This window comes from Pholcus phalangioides, unplaced genomic scaffold, assembly GCF_987345545.1.
Source record: "Pholcus phalangioides strain wild (caught in Gottingen) unplaced genomic scaffold, Ppha-v1.0 ptg000003l_1, whole genome shotgun sequence".
NCBI classification, from domain to species: Eukaryota; Metazoa; Arthropoda; class Arachnida; order Araneae; family Pholcidae; genus Pholcus; species Pholcus phalangioides.
In genome coordinates, this window is record NW_028301596.1 from 57,068,039 (window position 1) to 57,090,872 (window position 22,834).

Here is a 22,834-nt window from a genome sequence, read left to right on the forward strand (position 1 = left end):
TTGTCTTTCTAATGAATGATAACATCTATTCTAATGCCATCTGTTTCCAGGTGGCGTCGTAATTGGGATAATACTGCACTACTAAACGTACACGCGCCCCTAATAAACATTCCTCTGAAGAATTTCTAACGAATTGGTGCATTCTGGAAAGTTTTGTACGCCTCATGTGTGGACCTAATGTAGTTATTAATGTTGGTGTTATTCGTGGTGCGTGTTCTGGAATTGCTGCCACCTGATTTTCATATTGGGAGTGGAAGTGGTAGATGCTCGAATTTCTTGACGCAACTGTGATTTTTCTACGTACCAACCATTGAATATCTTAATGTTCAATCCAGGGACACAACTAGATGCTTGGTCACCCGGGGCAAGTGCGCATTTTGACGCCCCCTTGTAATGTTGAAGGTAAGGTTTGAGAATGAAATTTGCACCCCCTCTGGTCCAACGCCTGGGGCACGAGACCCCTTAGTTGCGGCCCTGGTTCAATCACCACATCTGAATACTTCGGCACCCTTGGGAATAAGGTTATAATTTATAATTTCGAATTTTCCTCGCGGTAACTGTGATATCTGAGGGAAATTTCGACAGCATGCTTGGGAATAGATGTCTTGATTTCTACTCTGACTATATGTAATCCCATTCCCAAAATTTTTCATGGCATAGCTGGCTCATTTCACGACACCCAAATGTGTCGTGGCGAACAACCTTTGGGAATTAAAATGCTAGACGTTTATTGGTGTTAATTAGCTGGATGTCCCCGTCTTTTCTCGACAGTACCCGTCCTGGTCTACCCAATGACTCTAACGAGTCGCCGTATACACTCTCCATTACAAAATGATACGAACACTTTTCCGCCACTATACTGACCTATTTGGCTACGAAAATAGTCGGAGACATACAGGGTGGCATTGTTAAATTCGGGAATAGTTTAAAAATTCATAAAAATTGAAGGAATTGTTATATTTGAACGCCGTTTCGAAAAGGTTATTCTCCCGAAGGGAGATTTTTTATGGTTTTTGTTACGGGGAGGGGGGATTTGTTTAAATTTCTTTTCAATAGAGGGTGCTGCACGAAAGTTCGACAGGATTGGTTGCACCTGAAGCTTTCTTCAATCTCCTCTGTGTCCGAAACGTTCGTAAAGCCTCAGCCGGCGATTCGTGGCTGAGGTAAAACAACTTCATCCACCCAATGTCAACATCACAATGAAAACCTTATGTAAGCACCAGTAACAGGAAAATTAAGAAATGAGGTGCTAATCGCATACACTAAATTTTATAGGACTTGACTCTGATTTGCATATCTCCAGTGATTTGCTTTCGTGCAGCGACCTCTATCGACGAAAACTTTAACTAATTGTTTTTCTGCAAGTGGTTGGTTTCAACAATTTAGGGGGACACCAATCTTCATCATCAATTTCTGGACGTTGACGCCACACGATTCTCCAACCGTATCTATGACACATTATCCAAATATATCATAGGGGCCATTCAAGTATTACGTCATCATCGATGGGAGGAAGGGGTTTCCGATTTGCTGACTTTAGATGACAAGGGGGGGGGGGGGTTTGGCTAATGCTTACGTCATCAACCACCCTTTATGAAAATATGAAATATTCTAAATGGCATCTTACTCGGTACACCAAAAACGAGAAAAAACAAATCTTTCGATAGTTTGTGGGCACTTGAACTAACATACCGCCCCCCCCCCACCATTGATAAGTGCCCTACAGAGCCACTTTAGTGTGATCTCTAAAGTTTCGAGCATCCAAGTGCTCCGGAACTGTGCCATGCATCACTCAAGTGATCCGTAATTGTACACCGCGGATCACTTAAATAATCTGAGAATGTGCCGCGGGTAACTTGCGGGGATGTAGAACCGCACTGGGGGCCACTTAAATGTTCTAAAACTACGTCACATGTCACTCAAGGGATCTCTAAATGTGTTACGGATCGCTTAAGTGTTCTGGAACTGTGTCCCGGGTCATTTAGGTGATCTCAAAATGTGCCACGGGCCGCTTAAATGCTCTGGAATTGTACCACGGGACACTTAACCGATCTGTAAAAGTGCCGCTTAGTTCATTTTTACAAAATTAGGTTTGAGGAGGGCAGGCCGCATCAAGTAACCCCCAGGGCCATATTTGATCCGCGGGCCAAGGGCCTTTATGCTATTTATCATTTTATGGCTTAGAGTGTGGGTCGCAATGAATTTATTAAAGATAAATTTTGAGTTCATAGCCTTCAAATAACACTGAAATTAACAGAAATTGATTATAACATATAAAGGTATTGCTTCCGAAATTTCAAATTAAAAAAAATATTTTTTTGCATTAAAAAAATACATTTTTTGATCGTGGGAGCCCCTTTGTCCCCCCCCCCCCTCGTGTACGTCTCTGATCCCACCAATATGCGTTAGGATTCAGTGGGGCAGAGCTGATGACGAAATTTTGCTGACAAGGGGGGGGGGGGCAAAAATGGCTAAAAATTTGCTTACGTAATACTTGAACGGCACCCATATGAGCTGGAAGGAAAAAAAGCTTATACAGGGTCTTTATAATTAAAGTTCCACTTTGAAATTTGCATAAAACGAAAGCTATTGCACAAAATGTTATCAAACTTGGTGTTTACATGAGGTCATGGGATTCAATTTTCCGAACAGAAAAAAAAGTTCAAAAACTCACCACCAGCAGGGAATGGCGCTGTATGCAATATTTTAAACGAAATAAAACACGAAGACATCGGTTTAAAATCGGTTAAAAAGCGCCAATTTTTCACCTGATAGTCAAAAAATGAACTTTTTTTATTGAATCTCTCTCCCCCCCCCCCCAGTCCATAGATCCTCTATACCAAGTTTTATGTAAATACTTCCACCAGAGTGGGCGCTACATAGGTATGAGTAGTGTCAGTTTATTTATAACCACCCTGTATATGTACGGTAAGTAGCAGTAGTAGTGTATATATATATATTATACCTATTATTATTACAGTACAACCTCTCGATAACGGACACCCTTTGGACTGAAATGTTTTTCCGCTGAGGGGGATTAACAGATGAGGTCCATTAACAGATAGTAAAATACATCGAGGGCCGTTGAAAAATTAAAAGAAGTGTGTTAACGGGATAGGGTCTGTTATGACAGGTTCAGATTTACTCAGTCACTATAAGACGATCAAGCCTCGTTCTTCATTCCCTGACCAAACACATGTAAAATATTCACTCCAAGGAAAGATTTAAAGCGTAGACGAGGAATCAATTTTTATTGATCGCAAATAAATTTGTTTTCCGGGAGATTTGTCTTCTGTTCCCTTGAAAATCGTGGTCGACGAAAGGACTTCGCAGAGGTTCTAACAGGAATCGTGGTTCTTATTGAGAATTTCCACATTTTCTGTCATACAGGTTCTGGTGTGGTTTGATCAATCGCCGGATCATGTCGACTGCATCGTTTCCGCATCCTTCGCGGATGGTTTTCTCGCAAGTGTCCACAGTCTTTTCGTAGTACCTTAAAAAACAATAACAAAAGCTTAATAATAAAGGTCAACGTCACGTCCATAATGAGTGGCCGATGTCCACATTTCCCACATTGTTGGGAAATTTACCTGTTGTGGCCTTCAAATTTGTTGTTTGTAAATTAGTAGTTTTGTTCGTCGGTTGTGCATGCTTATTATTTATTACTACTCATGAAATATCCGAGCCTCCGTTCATGATGGACTGCACTGGGTTGTTTATATTGTTCTGGGGGCAACCTTGGTTTCTTTACGTGTGACTAGGATTACCAGATTCGAAACGCAAGAAAAGAGGACGCTTGTATGCGCACAATTTGTAAGGTCAATTTTTCCAATTTCCCCAACAGATGGTGCCACTATACTAACAAAAAAAAAAAAAAAAAGAATCGCCACCACAATAATTTTTCCCAACTACAACAGAACCTCTAAGAAAAGCGAAAAAAGTTAAGAAAAAGAACAAATAACGATCCGTCTCACCTCGCTTTTAACGAATTGTTCACACAAATCTGGTCAGTTTTTTTTTACTTTGCCTGAAGCAAGGCGAGAGGTTTTCTTTGTCTACCCTCGGGTTTTTTTTTTCATTATTTTTTTCGAGAGAGTGTTGCTCTTTTTTGCCAGAGGCGATTTTGCCATAGGAATCAGTATTGAGTGTTGTTTGTGCATTCTATTTTCTTCATTTCCGAATAAAAGAGGCAACAGCTCTCTCTCCCTCCCCACTTCAGTATACGGTATTGCTGTTGGTGAGCAAACAATGGTATTTTTTAAAATTGATGTGCTGTGGTTTTGTTTTTGTGAACTGTCTTTTTCATATTATCCTGGAGCAAGTTGAGCCATATTTAGGGTTACCAGACATCCTCTTTTAGGAGGACATGCCCTCCTTTTTGATGTCATTTCAAGCGTCCTCCTACGTTTTAGAAAATTAGCAATTTTGTCCTCTTTTTAAGGTTTCCTCAATTATTTTTCTGTTTTTCTTGGGAAAAGTATACTTTCTCTCTGAAACCATATATCTATTGCCCCCCCCCGTCCCACACACACACACACATTTTTACACGTTTTGACCAATCCCCGTCGAAATTTCAAGAATAAAAGAACCCGTAATTTACCGCCAAGCAGGACAGATGTAATTTTAAATACAGCCCAACTTGTTCGAGGATAATGTGAAAAAACAGTCCGAGAAACAAAAAAAAAAAAAAAAAATAGGATGCAAACAACACTCATTGCTGATTCCTGTGACGAAATCGCCTCTGGCAAAGAAGCAACACTCCAGAAAGAAAAAACCTTCTGAAGGTAGGGAAAGAAAACCTCGCGCCTTGCTCCAGGCATAGTAATAAACCTGACCAGACTGTGTGAATAATTCATTATAAGTGAGGGGAGACGGATCGCTATTTGTCCTCTTTTTTTTCTTTGGTTTTTAAGCGGCTCAGTTGGGGGAAAAATATTGTGGGGGAAGAGAGCGGTTTTTTGTTAGTATAGTAGTGCAATCTGTTGAAGAAATCAGGAAAGTAACGTTATCAAAAGTAGAGGTATGCATAAGTGTCCTCCTTTCTGTTTCAGAGAGTCTGGTAACCCTATTCATGAGTATGTCATAGTTGACAGCATTGGGTGTTCGTGTTGTTCTTGTGCAACCTTGGTTCATTACCATATTTTATTATCATTTCACCTCACAGCAGATTGTGCTGCGTCTATCTTTTAAGCACTGCTTAAAAGTGGGTGCGCATAGGTATATGCGTGCTACTACATAGATGCTATCATCTGTCATTCAAATTACTTACGAGTGAATTTGAAACGTTAATGAACGGAAATCATATTGTTACGAAAGTTGGGCAAATAATGTCATCATTTATTACATTTTACTATTTATGTCAGTTTTCACCTGTAAATAATCGGTAACGCATTTTTATCAAAACCCATTGAAATACCGCCAAGTTGGAACGTTTGGTGACAGCTCCGATTCAACGACGTGATGATGCCAAACCAGAAATGTAAAGCTATCGCTCGAATCGTCAAGATCGTTCTGGAACATAGTTTCCCAACATTTTTTGTCCCATCGCCGCCGTCTTCAGAAATTTTTTTGTCCCATCGCCCCCCAACGCAATCTAATCCATAGGATCCTATGTTAAACCTGTAGCTTCTACCGTCCCCCTGGAACATTCCATCGCCCCCCAGGGGGCGTTAACGCCCACGTTGGGAATCATTGTTCTCGAAGGTCTCTTTGACCTTTATAAGGTGACGCCGTCAGAAAAGAACGATGCAGCTGTAAAATTTGAGTCGGAAGACAAGATCTGATCTGTAAATCTTTCTCGCTATTTTTAGGTCGCGTTCCGTCAAGATCTCTGTTGTAAATAGCTGTTCTGTGGATAAATCTGTGACGTCCTGCATTTTGTTTCATCCTCTGCTCATTTCAAGGGGTTGTGTGAGACATTACTATACAATACTTTATTAGTGGGAAATGTGGAATACAGAGAAAAACCACCAAGAAGCCAAATGGCCCTTACTGGCAATCACGAATTACAATTTGGTATGGACCATGTAAACATATAAACAAATAAATAGAAAGATTAAAAAAAAATTCTAACACAACATGTGTGAACAGTAAAGGAAAAAAAACTAACTAAACACAATATGAATTGTTAGGTCATGGTGGCCGCAGGCATGTGATGATAATATTCCGATTGTAGAAAAAAAAGGGGGAAGTTCCTTTATATAATGTAAAGGAGGTCCAAATGTAGTAAAGGAGAAAAAGGAAGTTATAGGAGGGAAATTTATTCTAAAAAAACTCTTCAATATATTATTTATTGCAAACAGGTAGCATTTTAAGGCTAATAATGAAGTATTATTCTTAAGGAGTTGATTAGGCGGAGAGTTTATAGAATTTAGGGACAAGATATGAAAAATGTTTCTTACCAATCGTTTTATAGATTCTAGGGAGTAAATAGGTGGAGTTGATTCTTGCAGGAGAACTAAAGGTGTTCGGAGGTAAAGAATGTTGCTTTTTTTAAATAAAATAACTACCGATTCAAAGACAGAGAAGTCGAAGTGGTAATATATTTCAAGGGCGTAGCGAGGGGGGGGGGACTTGGGGGTCCCCCCCCAAAATGAAAGTGGTCCCCCCCCCCCCGAACGAAATTTCTGGCTACGCCCCTGATATATTTATTTAGAGAATGGAAAAGTTGTAGTGAGGGAGTAATATATATGAGGCCGTTCAAGTATTACGTAAGCAAATTTTTAGCCCTTTTGACCCCCCCCCCTTGTTAGCAAAAGTCAGCAAAACGATGACCCCCCTTTCCCCCCCTCCATGTCAGCAAAATTTCGTCATCAGCTCTGCCCCTCTGAATCCTAACTCATATTGTCATAAAGGGTGGTTGATGACGTAAGCATTATACAACCCCCCCCCTTGTCATCAAAAGTCAGCAAATCGGAACCCCCCCCCCCCCATCGATGATGACGTAATACTTGAACGGCCAATATATATAGTCGTTAGCAATCAGTCTAATTATTCTTTTGTGCAAAGTGATCAAAGGATATAAGTTAATGATGTAGTTACTGCCCCAGGCGGTTAGACCATAGAGTAGTAGAGAGTGAAAAAATGAGTAGTACAAAAGGAAACAGGAATTGACATAAAACTTGAGGTAAAAAAAAAATATGTTCAAAAAATAACAGTTTGATGTGAAGTTTTGTGATATGAGAATGTATTTAAGGTTAGAGTCAACATAAGCACCAAGATATTTGATAGAATGCACTTGTTCAAGGGGATCACAATGACAATCGTTAAGGGAGCAGTTAGAATCATGGGAAACAATATTAATATTAGGAAGAGGGTTATTAAGTAATGAAAAATAGATCAATTTTGTTTTGGATACATTAATTTATTAGCCGAAAACCAGTTGCACACTTTAATAAAGTCTCGATTAATCGCGTTAGTCAAAGCTTATTATTAAGTAGAAGTTTAACATTATCCGAAACCTTTTAATCACCGCTTAAAAGTGATTGCTCATAGGTATATGCGTGCTAGTAGGTGCTGTCATTTGTTATTTAAATTACCAACGGGTGAATTTGAAACGTTAATGAATGGAAATCATATATTGTAAGACTAGGCGTTATTTTTTTGATCAGAAAACCGATTGATGTTTTCAACTTGAAGAGTTTGAATATTTAATATTGAATATTTTTCGTCTTCAAATAGCATGAGTTAATTTCTATTAATGAAGCTAATTTAAACAACATGAAATGAGAGAAACAATAAGATATAACTCACTGGCAAACTTGCTTTCCTTTACCATCGATTATTAGCGAAACTCCCTCGTAACATTCATAGGAAAGTTGATTTTTGATTCCGTTCAAGCAAATTCCTTGCTTCAAATAGTCTGATCGGAATTTAAGAAAAAAAAAATAACAATGTCATTATTAGGGCTAGGATGTTTATGCTCTATAAAATATGCATTTATGCTCTTAAAAAATTCCAAATATATGCCCTATAAAACGAAAAATATGTCCTAAAAATTTTTTCATTCCTATCTCAAATAACATTAGTTTTAGAAAATAATATGATAATGAGAAGTGTTGATGCAATTACTTTGAGCTATCACTTAATATATATATATGAACAAAAATTCTTCGTTTTACTATTTAATCTCATCCAGCCAAAATTTCCCTTTTCAGTAAGTTTTTCCCTACAAATTCAGAATTAATGTGCTGCCATCTATAGGTAAAAATACTTAGCCAAGTAGTGTATTTAGCTGTAGAAAAGCAGAAAATTAAATAAACAAATAAATGAATAATTCTTTTTATTTGACAAAAATTCTCAAAATTTCCCACAAACGATAACAAATTCCCCCATTCCCCAATTTTAGCCAATTTTTCCCACGAGTTACCATCACCGATTCAGATTATTAATCTATTTACAGCCACACACACCAGTGTCGTTGAAGGGCTAGTATTTTTATGCTCCAAAAATTCAATGTCATTGCTGATTGGTTGAAAAACCTGAATTTCAGGATTTTCTGCCAATCAGCAACGACGTTCCATTTTTAGTGCATTAAAATCCGGAACAGCTTTGGTATAAGGGACAGGTTGGCGATTTTCGGCGACTTTTTTTTCCCGGCGCCAAATATGTCAGACGGCCCGAGAAAAAGCCGCCAGACACTACGTGCTCCAGAAAAAAAAAGTCGCCAGCATAGAAAACAGTAAAAACAAATGGCATAAACAAAAATAAGCTGTGGAGTATTTAAAAAATAAAACTGGATAAAAAAAAATGAAATCAGGGTTTAAATAAAACCCGGACCGTTGTGAATAAATAACGGTCCTGCTGTATAAATAAAAATATTCTATGTATTATAAATTAAAACCCGGACTCTCTTTCCGAGAATCCGGGTTCTTATAAATAATCAACGGTATAAAATAAATAAATAAAATAAAAAGGATGCAGGGGCATCCTGCATGTAGAAAAGAATAAATATTGGAAAAAATTAAAGGTACAACCTGAGGGAAAAGATGTCCAAAATAATTCCAATTAATCCGACACACACACTACATCATATATACGGAAGCAAGAGAAAATATGAAGAACTATCCCAACGGTTTTTCAAAACGCCGCGGCTATTAAGTGACGTCATTTGGAAGAAAAAAAGAGAGAGGATAGAATGAGAAAAAGAGAAAACCAGTTTGAAAATGGCAGTAAAACCCGTTTGAAAGACGCGCTAGGACGCTAAGAACACGGAAAAACAACAGTCAGCGCCACCGACTGGCAGAATTCTACGAACATTCTGGAACAACGACAACCCAGCAGAACAACAACAAACCAGAGCACGCCAACGATGGCAACTTATCGCCGGAAAAAAAGTCGCCAATTTGGCGTGTCCCTTATACCAAAGCTGTTCCACATTGCCATAAAATATTTTCAATTTTTTTTTCAAAGTTTTTTTTTTTTTAATTTTCTTGCAAAAAATGTCTACTTTAAAATTGCTCTTTAAGTTTATTCGTGAACGTCAGAGATATTATATTCTGTAGAATTTGGATATTTTGAGCATGGAAAACTTCAAAAGACGATATTATAAAATTTCTAACTTCAAGTATTAATTACTATCAGAAAGCTCTATATAACGCGAAACTCCCCAACCCCTATTTAAACGCGAATAGGTGCAATTGTCAAGACATAGAAAATTTTGTTGTTGCCCTGCATTAACTTTGCCGGATGGTGTTAGATCATTACCTCCTAGAGTCCTAGAGGTTCTGTATCTAGGAGGTAATGGACAGGAATGTTTGTGTTTTAGATGAAAGCAACCCCTACGTATGAAAAAAGCTGAGGAAAAACTAAAAGTTTGTTTCTCCTTATAACATATCTTGCTCATGCATTCTACACTATGTACTAAAAATAGTGGACAATTTGTTCTGAAATTTCCCGTCACGGAAACCCCCATGCTCGTTTGATAATTTCCAGCGAAAATTTAAACACGAGTGCATTTAGGGAAACGACAGATAATTAAATAAGAAAGAAAAAAAGTTTTTGATCAACCCTGTATCAGAAAAAGCAGCACTCAAATGACTTATAACTTTCATAAAATGTTGTGCTAACTTTGCGCGTATTTTCGTGAGAATAGCGCGTATGTATACACGAAGATATAGAAATTCCAATTTTCATCGCATAGTTTTTGCTTATAACATGCGGAGTTTTCACAACCAATTTTTATGAAACTTACAGAAAAATTGGCACTACACACGAAACACCTTGTGTAGGAATTTAGAATGTAACAATTCAAAAATGATAATGAGCATTTTCAGTAAATTATTTTTAATCGCTCATGCGCAGAAAATATATATTTTGTTTTTTCATAATTAGGTTGCCAGATACATAATGAAACTTATATAAAAATTCCAGTCGGATATCGTGAAAATTCAGAAAGATGTACGCGATGTCGTGAGCTGTAATTTATGCTATTGGTTGAGAGTACCTGAATGAAAAAGGATTTTCCACAAATAGGTATTTCGATTATTTTATGTCATTTGATTATTTCGTTCAGTTTCTTCATTTTGGCATCATACACGTGTGCTATATTCAAACATTTCTCTTATTATAGCGTCAGATACATTTTTCACTCATTCACATAAAACTGTGGGCTTCTTTTTGAAATAATCAAGTAACATAAAATAATCGAAATACCAATTTGTGGAAAATCCTTTTTCATTCAGGTACTCTCAGCCAATAGCATAAATTACAGCTCACGATATCGCGTACATCTTTCTGAATTTTCACGATATCCGACTGCAATTTTTATGTTTCATTATATATCTGGCAACCAAATTATGAAAAACTAGCTGTTACTCCCACGGCCCCGCTCGCGTGGATTTTGTAATCTGCAAATTACTCGGTGATAATTCCTCTGATTTGAACCTGTCATGATTCCCTCCCCCCTTAAGGGTGGAATTTTCGGAAATCCTATCTTAGGGAGTATCTACATTGTAATACAGGGTGTCACTGAACTCACGGGCCAGGAACTTTAAGCTAAGGTAAAATACACACAAAGAAGCATTTTTTATATAGCAATGTGGAGTCGGAAATGAAAAGTGTTGGCGGAAAAACACTGATGAGCTTCTATAGCAGTTGCATGTACACATAAAGTGCATCATGGAGATTGTTCCGGACAAAATAAGCTTATGAATCACGCAAACAAATTTAATACGGAATATAATTTTGGTTGATATCTCTTGAGAAATTCAGAAAATTTATTAAAGTACAGTACATACAGTATGTATACTGTATGCCTGTACGCCTAATTATAATTACACATTCCCTGTGAAAAACTAACACGGAAAAGTGTTCTCGGTTTTTTTTGATTTGACCAATAATTATGGAATTATAACGCATTTAAAATTGATGACGTCACTTTCGAATCCTGCCAAATACACCGAACGTGCAACAATACACAAACGTATAACTTGGCGTTTTTAAGCTGATAGCAATGTGCTTGAAAGAAATCAAGAAAGCTAAAGCTGTGTGCAAACCATTTTTTTCCCTTGACCTTTCCCTCCGAAAATTTCACTTAACAGTGCAGAAATGAAAATGGAATTATATGGCAAAAAATTGTTGATTTTGAGAAAACAATATTTCTAATAGATCCCCTTTAGCTCACGTGTTACAAATGTGGTGATAAATTTGCCAATATAGTGAGACAAATTTATTCCTTAATAACATCACTTTACACGAAGAGGGAAAAAGAGCCAATTGTAGAAAACTTGTTAATTGAACTTGGCTTCTAACTGGGTTGAATATTTCAGTTCATTTTGAATTGGCGGCAACCCACTTTTGCATGGAGGGAGGGGGGGGGGGGAATCGTTTTTTCGTTGGGTGTTTTGGCGCGTAACTGACCGTTACAAACATCACGTCACAAAATTCAGTCAAATAAAAAACGCGGCAAGTAATTCAGTTTTTTGCTTCATTTTTCCAGGTTTTCGTTCGCAGTTTACTATGTTCATTTATGTCATTATGTTGTGAATCATTTTCTAGGTTAAAGGTTAACGTTGTTTTTGGTATGTTGTATCCACAGTGTATGTTTTAAGCGTGGTATGTAATAACGGAGATAAAAATATATAGAAGTGAATGGGCCAAAATCGGATATTACATAACCCCGTATGCTATATCCAGGGCATCCTTATAAGTGTAATCAACTTAACACGAATGTTCCTTTAAGGTAGTACCTTTTCTAAATTCATCGTCTTTGTTACAAAGTTCTTTCGTTACTTTGTGTGAGGCGACGTACAAATCCATGTAATCTTTCATTTCCTTGTTATCGCACCATCCGGCAACTCCTGCCACGCAATCGGCAAGGGGCATGAGCTTCCTGAAACACAAGCAATAACATCATTAATCAAAGTCAATCAGTAGAATATAATTACGTTGATGATATAATTTGCAAAACATGTGGGGAGACGGAAAGCGCTAAAGCTTTTTATTTTCCCTGCTGCTTTTTTTCGAAAAGACACAAAACTGATGAAACCAACAGGTTCTTCTATGTCTTCTGCCGAAATATCGCTAAGGCTCACGGAAAAAAAATCTCACCGACTCCGTAAATCTTTCCTCAAGGATGCCGTGTAGCCAACTGCTGCGGAGGATAGTCGCACGCACACACCAAGCATGAGCAAATAGATGCAACGTCCCCTCATCCAGAACAGAAAATTACGGCAAGCTTCCAACACACGACTCCACCCCAGTTTGGAAAGGGCGGGGGCGACAAGTTCTACTACTACTACTTGACTGTGCATGCTCCTCGTAAACATTCCTTTGAGAAATTTCTAACAATTCGGGACATGCCAGAACGTGTTGTGTTTATTTGTATATACAATATGTGGCCCTAATGTACAATATTAATGTTCTGAGAATTATGCGTGTCGCGTGCTCTAGTATTTTTTCACAACGGGTTACGGCGAACGGGGAATTACCTGATTACATAGGTGAGAAGAGTGGAGTCTCTCAAGTAAATGTCCTTGGGTCCACACTTTATATCGATAAACTCGATTAGGGTATCAACGGGATTGTTAGCAGATGACGTGAAGAAGCTAACGGGGGGTAGTTGGGAATCAAAGCGAAAGGGAGATGCTCCAGACGAACTTGAATATGATTGTAGCATGGGCTAATGCACGACCTTCAGTGTTGATAAGTGCATGGTCGCTCATTTTGGTTCGAACAACCCACGTTTCATTTGCGAGTTGAATGGCATTACTATCCCGAATGCAACTAGGGTCACCGATTTAGGAATTCTCATTGACAAGCGGCTTAGGTTTTCTAAACCTTGTCACCTCCACATCCTGGAGCAGGGCTCCTAGGCTGGGATCTTTAATGGGCCTTCAAGCTAGACTTTCCACGGACCCTTATATAGGGAATTTATATCATGAAAACAAAAAAAATAATGATAATCGTCTCGTGCTCCACGGGTACAGCCCTGTCAGCCCCACTCTTGTGGGGGCCATGTTATGAATATTGTTCAGTGGTGGTAAAAAAAATCGAATAGAATTCTCGGTTTCATTCTTAAAAAGGTCTCTTCGCGTTCTCTTAAAGTCATTCTTCCGCTTTTCTGATGCTTAGTTCGTCCTGGGCTGGAGTATGTCATTAAATTTTGGAGACCATACGTAAAGAATGATATAGACGTACTGGAAGGGGGTGTAGTGAAGAGCTACGCGTGCTCTTGATGGCACACGAGGCTTCAGATATGAAGAAAGACTCGATGTTCGAGTATGCTCACATTGGAGAAACGCCGGTGTCGGGGGGGGGATATGATCGAAGTGTTTAAAATTTTTAACGAGATTTATAGGATAGACCATGAGTTATTAATACGCCGTCAATCGACTGTTTCGACAAGAACCTAAGGGCACCTCCAGCCTACGGGGGTCGCGAATTCTAACACAATTGACACGTTTAAAAAAGAATTACGATAAACATATTTGGATGAATCGAGAAGCTATCCATACTTGGAATTAAGACAACCATAATCTTTTTTATAGGCAGTGTATTATATATTATTAATCATTGTTTTGTTTTTCCTTTAGCATATATGCTTTTATATTGGGTTGCTGTAGATTGGTTTTATTTGACATCCATATTTTCTCAGCCACCTCGTTGGGCAATTCGCCCGTTGTGGACCTTGTGTTTGCATTTGTATTTGTCATCTGCTTTCGTGATTAGAAGTGAGGACCAAAGTCCTGCAGGTCTATGTAAGTTAGACACGGTGAGCACAATTCAACTATCTAAAAAAACGTGACTCTCACTTGAAATAAACTCGTAACAAAGTGCAACCCGAACTCAAAAACGTTTGTGCAAAACTCATTACGACTTATTTCCATCGTTCGGAGGTTCTCAACATCTTGGCGGTGGACTTTTTATTGAAAGAACAAAAATTCCATCACTTGTAAAAAATGAAAAGTTTGCATCACGACAAAAAAAAAAATTTAAAGAACCAAATGCAAAATGGAGTTGAAAACTTCCAAGTAACACTAGAAAACCAATCTGCCTACAGCTGAGATCAGCAAGAACCAAGAACACAATATCACAGAAGAATATCAAGTAACAACAGAAATCCAAGCACAAAAACAAACATTTCAAAGTTATAAATCAAAAAAAAAAAGAGAGAAAGAAGAGATATAAAGGTATATCAAAAATAAAAGAAAACATGGCAAGTGTGAAAATCCCAAGAAAGATAATCATGATTTGATAACGCAATCAATTTCCAATGCAACAAATTTATCATAGTATGAAAATAAAACAAAGTTCAATCAAGAAAATAAAATCAGGTGACCGGAAAATGCAAATTCAAGCACCACAATAGGCATAATGTCCAACAAGGTAGCTGTTAAATAATGCAAAAAAAAAGTTCATAAAAATGAAGATATCAAATATAGACCTATCTAAAGATACAGGAACCCCAAAGTAAAAGCATTTTCCACGAAAAACTAAGAACTATAAGAAAAAAACATGGCACACTGCCCACAAAAACTAAGATTGTCTTCATCTAAGTATGGATAACTTCTCGATTTATCCCCAACATGCTATCGTATTTTTTTCAACGTGTGAATAACATTAGAATCCACAGCAACTGATAGTAAACTATTCCCTTCACTGACAACCATGTTAGAAAAAAAACACTTCCAGCCGACGAGAAAAACGATTAATATTTATCCATTTAACAGGACGTTTTACGGTAAATCATATAACCGCGAAAAATAACTGGTTAATCCACAATACATTGTCCAAAACTGTGAATCTACAAGTGAACGTCCCTAAGAGTACTTCTGCAATGTATCTCGTTTCTCGTAGAGGCGGTTCTTGATGTATTCTAAGAATGTTTTCCCTATATCTGGAATCAATGCAATACATTATGTACATTACCTGCACATCGTGTCCAATTTTTCTCCGTTCATGAAATGAGGATATCCCTGCGAATCATCCATGTTGAACCTGACTTTAGCAATGCAATTGAATATTTCCAAACCGAAATCGCATTTCCTCCGGAATGGTACGCATGAAGCTATTGACAGTGCTGTGACATGAAAAAAAAATAAATAATCAAACAATTTCAGGCTATTCAAATTATACTGGCAACAACTCTGACATAATATATAATCTTCAATTTTCATTTTTTTTCCAAAGAATTTTTTGGGTAAGGCCGGTATTACACTATAAAAGTTTGATAAAAGATCCTTTACACAACTTGAAAAAACAACCAAAAGACCTGTTGGTTACATTCGCTCTAATGTAACTCTTATTGGTTAAATTTTTACAGTTTTATGAAAGAACTTTTATCAAACTTTTATAGTGTAATCTCGGCCTAACACACAAATGATTCATTCGAGGTAAAAGGCGTCCTAATGCGTACGCGGTGCCCGTATTTCTGTCGATTTCAATAGAGATAATCGAGGCGAGCGTTTTTATAATATGGGACATGAGAGGATTTCTTAAAATATATCGTTAACACCGTGACGCTTTTTTTTTTCAGATATATCCCCCACTCCATATTATACATGAAAATGTTCATCTGGACTATCTCTAAATGAATCTGCAGAAATCTTCGTACCTATTGGGACACCCTGCATATTTTTGGTATATACGCCACCAGGGTTTCTCAACTTCTTTTGCTGTTGCGAAATCCTTCGAATTAATTTCCATGTTGGAGTAATGATAAATAAGTATGGCCTGGCCTTTTCTTTCTTTTCCACCCACCCACGCACAGAAAATAATGGTTTCGGCCGCATCCAACAACTTCCCGCTATACACGATTCCAAACGCATAACACCCGAGTCTATTTTAAGTACCGAAATAAAATGAATCTTTGCGAGCATCCACTTGTCATTCCGTCCACATTACGGGACAGCTCATTAGATCATTTGACACTCCTACTATCGGTTAACTTCAATATGTTCACATGTTTAAAGGAATCCTTGACGTAATATATATGTCCGCTTCTTACAAAACTTTTTAATTTATCCTCGTAGCTCTTCAATATTAACTTATTATAACTATTTGTGCACTACATTCGTTTGCGCACTCACTGATAATGACATTAACAGGGCCCCCACAGGGTGAGGCTAATAGGGCTCAGCCAGGACGATTCTCATCATTTTTCAATTTTTCACTCTACAAATTCACTATAGTGGAGCCTAAAAAGTATAAAAAATCTCAGCAAAGCCCCCCCCCCTCCCAAAAAAAAAACCTAGCTTGCAGAAAAGGTGGGCATTTGAACATAGCCTCTCTATAATAACTATGAAAATATGGGCCTCGGCCCCCATCTAATAATTTAAAGCCTTTATAATTTGAAATCGTTCAGGTGCGAATAAATAAGTACCTGGATTAAGCGTTATAAGTGGATCCCGCTTACAACGCTTTTCCAAAAACCGTAATAAAAGACGTTGTGAGCGGAAAAACGCTTTAAACGAGACATATTATTGAGTATTAGTTAAAGATGGGAGCACGAAAATGAATCGCACTAAGCGAGAAAAAGTTCTTAGAGCAGTTCCGCAAACAGATGCTTAGTCAGCATCTTGGTGTCCCTTGTAATGTTAAAGGGCAGGTAAAAGGGTGAAATTCACGCCATCCCCCCCCCCACCCGGTCCTGCGTCCGGGACACCAAACCCACCTCCTCCTTCCAAGTTTCGACTCTGAGGAAAAATCTCATTATAAGCGGAATCCACTATAAAATCGATTATGGGGTGTCGGATATTCTGCGGGAATTAAATTTCACCGCGAGGGGAATTTTTTCAGACAAAAAATCTGAAAATTAATATTGTGCACCTAATAATCATAATTAATTATAAGTGAAAAATCATTCCATTTTGCACGAAAGTAAGCTTTTGTTATTTAACATATCTGCGGCGGAAAAACGTGTTTTTGAATAGGTTTTTGACAACTCTAGTCTGCACAAATTGAAAAAGAAATTTATTATTTTAAATCGTGCAATTTTTAGAATTTCATTAGCAAGTTTTTTACTCTTGAATTTTTCTTAATAATGCAACCAATTACCTTAATTAAGCCACGTATTAACACACTTTAATTATGCCCACATATTATTTTATTGAAATATGTGCTAATTATTTATCCTTATATATACGGGGTGATTATAAAAAAACTATCCCGACATATGGGCCCGTAACTATCATACCATTCACAGAAACTGAATGAAATTTTGGCATAAGGTATTTTGATGTATGCGCTCAAGAATGATATGGAAAACAACAGTGTCACTCTAACAGTTACGGTTACAGTGAGAAAATTTCGAAAATATCAAATGGCAACACCAAGTTTTTTGTATTGGAATGCGATCTCCATACTGAAAAACATTAAATAGCGTTGGAATGGCACGCTATCCCTTTTAACTCAAACGAGGTTCCAGGTATCCGAGGTAGCTTAGAATTCATTTTCTCTGGTTGACCGAGATCCTCATTTTATTCATATTATTTTGCCTGATTGCTATCAAAGCGTCACAAAGAGAAACGTTTAATACTTTCACAGGGATCTAAAAACTAAATTTATACGGAATGTATCTACCTACTTTGACTTGAAAAACTGAAAAAAAAAAAACATTTATCGAATACATACGGATGAATTTTTATTTGTGCTCATTGTTTTGTCCGTTTAACTGTGAGCCTTACTTTTTATCAAGCGCAGGAGGAAGTAGGATTCTCTCTATAGGAATATTTTATTATAATAAAATTCTCATATGCTTTTCATATTCGGCCCTCTTTTCATCTGCAAAGTTTCAATTTATTTGTACAATTGCACATGATACTGTTGATAAAAAAACATTTTTAGCTGGTAATGCACTTCAAAATATTCCTTACAATGTTTATAAAATAGCACATATTATTCAGTCTGCCCCTCGAACTTTGTTTAGCGTACGGTATTTTTGCGAGGACTAAGATAAAAAGCCGGCATTAATGTCCAAATTTATTGTCAAAAACAGCTAATTCATTAAATTTAATATTAGTTATTGTAAGCAATTTTTTAAATCAGCGTGTTGCTTATTGAAAAAATATAAATTTTAATTTAGTTTTGATTTTTAACTACCTTCAATTTTAAATTAATTTTAGTTAATTCTAATGTTTAATTGATTTTAACTTTAAACTAATTTAAAGTTTTAAGTGATTTTAATTCTTAATTAATTTTTTTAATATTAATTTTTATATTTTAAGTACGTTTCGCGTCTGCGGACACTAGGTTGGGCTTCACCGATCGACACCTTCACTGTAAAAAAATCACCTCCCCCCCCCCGTCAAAACATCACCCTGGATCCGCGCCTGTTCACCAACTTATTCTTTTTGTGGTCTTTAAAAAAAGAACCTATCCAATGACACTTGCTTTTGCCTCCGTTTTATGATTTCTCAATCAAGAAATTGCATTGTCGTTAGACAGATCCATTGCTTGCACACTACTACAGTTTTACTTGGGTGGTGCTTTTCTACAAAATTTTGCACAGATTCCCACATTCTACGTATCTCTAATCTCATTTGAAAAGTGAGGGACTTTCTCTTCCTCGGACGAGATACCGTCCATAAACTCTTGCTGTTGCGCGCAAAGAAGATCCATCTACGGTCAACTGGCTATGTTCTACCACTAGTTCTCGAATGTCATCCTCATGGACCTCCAGTCCCATGGTCTTCACCAAGGACACAATCTCTTCGATAAATGTTGGCTCCTACAATCAGCCCACAGTTTTCTCCAAGCAGAATTTAAAAAATACTTCAAGGGCACACACGCACTGTTGCAATGTTACACCTAATTTCGTATCGTAAACAGTCACGCTCGCACGTTTGTTCATTTTTCGAGTGAGGCATGCTGACCGGAGACTGTAGAGTAAAATATTACTCACAATTCCACAGTACTTGTGCAGACGAAAGAAAGAATCCATATGATCATTTGTGATAACGTGAAAATAAATTTAAAAAGCGCGTTTTTGCTCGTAATGCGAATCATAACTCGTTAACCGAGTCAAAATTTGTTCAAAATTTTTGCTCGTTAACTGAAGTTTCAATATAACTGATATTATAAAGTAAAAATTCAAACCGTAATGCACAGGAAAATGTACGTCACTTGAGTGGTCTAGAACTGTGGATCACTCAAGTGCCCTGGAACTATGCCTCGAGGATCTGTAGATATGTCACGGGTCACTGAGATGAACTGGGAATGAGCCGAGGGCCACTTAAGTGATCTGGGAATACGCTGCTTTGCTCATTTTGACAAAATTAGGTTTGGGGTCGCGAGCCATGAGGTTGAGCATGTATGTGTCGAAGGGTAAATTCTGCTCCCCCTTCGGTCTGACGCCCGGGGCACCAGACCCGCCTGCTCCCTCCTAGTAGTGGCCTGTCTTTGACCTCTATTTTTTTTTTTTTTTTGGACTGCTAAATACTGACTTTCTTACGGCCTATATCGAAGATAGCCAGGTTTAGATCAGAGCCATTTGATCATTGTCATTTTTTTTGTCTCTCCGTTGTCATTTTCTGTATACCAGGCTGAAATACACCAGATTTCGAACGGCTTTTTTCCCCAAGCCCAAGCGCCATATATGTTCTAGAATACGGCAATAAAATTTATAGAGGGTAAAAATTTGATAAGGAGGGTTGCTACCAATAGAAAATATTTTCTATATATTGGAAAGACCACAGAAACTATAATTATCTGGAACATAAGTAGGGAAACCTACCCCCACCTCCTCGTGGTTTGGGCCGGATGGAACTTGTGCCAGCCAACGGGGGAGGTGGCGCATAGTCGGTAACGACTATTACAATGCTTTAAATGCTGGAAGTTTGGGCACCTAGCCAAAAATTGTAAATCCATGGGAAAGTGCAAAAATTGTGGGGCAAAAGACCATAAGAAGAGAGATTGTGAAAGTCAGATGCAATGTGCTAATTGCATAGAATTCAATAAGAACAGAAAAGAGAAGTTGAACACAAATCACTCATGTTCGGGAATGAATTGTAAACTGTATTTAAAAGAGATAAATTTACTTAAAGCAGGGATAAACTACCAAAATTAGGTAGTAGAAGGTAAAAATGTAAATATTTATATTTTGTAAGAGACTTACCCACAAGTAAGAGAAATATGTAAGTATGTTTTGATAAATAAAGTAATTTATCACCCCCGCGATGTAAAAACTGTAAAGTGGGGGAAATTACGGTTAACATTCTTTCCGTCACGAGGTAGAGTGGGGGCCAATGATGAGAATAGAAATAAAAAAAAGAAATAGAATTTGTGTACAGATTATACTGGAGCAAGTCGCCTCAGCCCAATTCCTCTCGTGCTGGGCTGGATTATGTTTGCGACGTCTGATCTACAGATATTACCGCATATCCTTTCGGACGGGACGGGGGAAATTTAGAGCTTCCCCAGGATTCGATTACTCATGGATAATTATAGAGCGTGTCGTCACTCACCACAAACGGCAACGAAGACTTGCAATGTTCTCATCGTGAAATCGGTATCACCAACTTTCGTCTTGCTTTGGCCCTCGTTATTACAACCGAATCCACCTTGAAACTTGTTAGGCACAACTTTATATTTTTCTGTGATATCACTTTCGAAACAGCTTTCATTTCGCACGCGATTTATTACGTATACATCGAATTATCAATGATATACGATAGGGAGAGAGCGCTATTTTTCAAACCACACAGATGTCATCGATGATTGTCGTGTCAAGTAGACATGAATTAGCATCACGATATCGTCTTGACGCAAGGGGTCGTAAAACTTTGGCATCGTGGGACACGTGACAGTGTCAAAATTTGTCTCGTAAAATACGCGACGATTCAACGAACCTAAAGCATAGGCGGAGATAGACTTGGAAGTCTGGGGGGGGGGGGGCGGCACGATGATGTCAATTCATATATACATTAGATCAGTCGATTCCACCTTTGACGCTGGGGGCCCCCCCCTCCCAGCACATTCCCGTCGATCCGCACCTGCTTCGGCTTCATATGATGGCCTCGGTTACATTCGTAGCTGAAGATGTCAGCCTCCGCTTTATTCGAAGCTGAATGTTTGGCTCAGCTCCATTCGGAGCTGGATACCCGTCTCGGCTTTATATTCGTTGGTGGTGTCTGCCTCGGTTACATTCGCACAACTGGATATATCTGCCTCAGCTTCATTTTCAACTGAACATGTATGTCCCCAGCTTTCTGCCTTACTCCATTCACCTCCACCACAACTAAATCAAGCGTGCACCCCTATTCCGATACGGATCTTCTAACGAATTGGTGCATTTTGCAATGTGCATGTAACGCTTGCAATGTGTAGTGCTGACAACTGCTATAAAGTTTTCCAACTATGAGTGAAAAGAACAAATGAGGAAAACAAATTTCATTAACATGGTTCAAGCCTGCCGCGTTCTCCGATGAGCGTCTGTTACATCCCTGAAAAAAAGCCTCATGAAGGTAGGCGTGTGTGTGAGAGAGAGAGAGAGACACACACAGACATGAGAATTTCAAAATGGGTTCTACTCTTATGTTGGAATTAAAACAGCAGACGGAAAATTAATTTTTTCAGTTAAAATCTGATCATTTTTGCTCCTGTTTAGCATAGGTTGGACGAATCTACTGTCCGACATGCTCGGGGCGTGTAAAAATTTCGACCGAGCATGAATATTTTCCGACCACATGGCCCGACGAGGGCATATAAAAATATTACATGAAAATTCTTTTTTAAAATCTTTTTCACACAAGTGTGCAGGAGGATGCAATTTTTCATAAAAGGGTAAAACCCATTTGCCATCGTAAAAGTCGTTACAATTTACCTTGCTTATAGAAGCATAGCCGATTACGGTACGGGACCAGCTTATTTACGGGGGGAACCCTAACGGGCTAGAGACCAGGGCGGCGGAAAATTTGAGTAATGGTCAACACAATCATTATAGAATGGAGAAGGGCGGCAAAATTTTAAGAGCCCACAGGCGAAATCCGCCTCTGCCTAAAGCGCTGACTAGGTAAGTGAATGACAAAAAAAAAAGCCAAAGAGCGAAGTAGCAGGTCAATGAGCGACCAAGTTTTCATTCCTGTAAGTGACCAAAACAGAGTGCAAGTATGAAAATGAGAAAAGGGATAACCTAGAGAATGAGGTAGCAAGTCGACGGACCTGGAGAGAGCGCTAGCACGTAACCAAAACAATGACTTGGACGTATTTAGAGGGGCGGGGATAAGAGCTATAGCTTGGGAGATAATTTGAGGAATGAGTGTTCAAGAAAATTAGACTAAATTGGGAGAAAGGTGGCAGCCATAAATCTGCCGCTGTACAAGACGCATAATTACAAAGCTTACATTCTTAGTTTTATTAGAGGAACTATTAGAGCACTTAGTGATTGGTAGTGAAG

At 38.1% G+C, this 22,834-nt stretch overlaps 1 protein-coding gene across 1 annotated transcript; it reads right to left on the reverse strand.

Annotated features, from left to right (window-relative positions):
* Positions 1-3,232: 3,232 nt before the first annotated feature.
* On the reverse strand, positions 3,233-21,057 carry LOC149088983 (uncharacterized). Its single transcript, XM_089251125.1, has 5 exons — positions 20,904-21,057; positions 15,370-15,520; positions 12,189-12,331; positions 7,753-7,861; positions 3,233-3,493 (listed from the first exon to the last, which is right to left on the reverse strand). Exons 1-5 carry the CDS (start codon positions 20,935-20,937, stop codon positions 3,358-3,360), a joined length of 573 nt encoding a protein of 190 aa, XP_089107251.1. The 5' UTR covers positions 20,938-21,057; the 3' UTR covers positions 3,233-3,357.
* Positions 21,058-22,834: the final 1,777 nt, after the last annotated feature.

What these genes read in the sequence shown, in the direction of transcription:
- LOC149088983 (XM_089251125.1), bottom strand. Translation starts at nt 20,937, where the DNA reads ATGAGAACATTGCAAGTCTTCGTTGCCGTTTGTG. An exon ending in AGTCTTCGTTGCCGTTTGTG is followed by an intron (nt 15,521 to 20,903) that starts GTGAGTGACGAC and finishes TTCATGTCACAG; the next exon opens with CACTGTCAATAGCTTCATGC. An exon ending in AAAGGAAAGCAAGTTTGCCA is followed by an intron (nt 3,494 to 7,752) that starts GTGAGTTATATC and finishes TTGTTTTTTAAG; the next exon opens with GTACTACGAAAAGACTGTGG.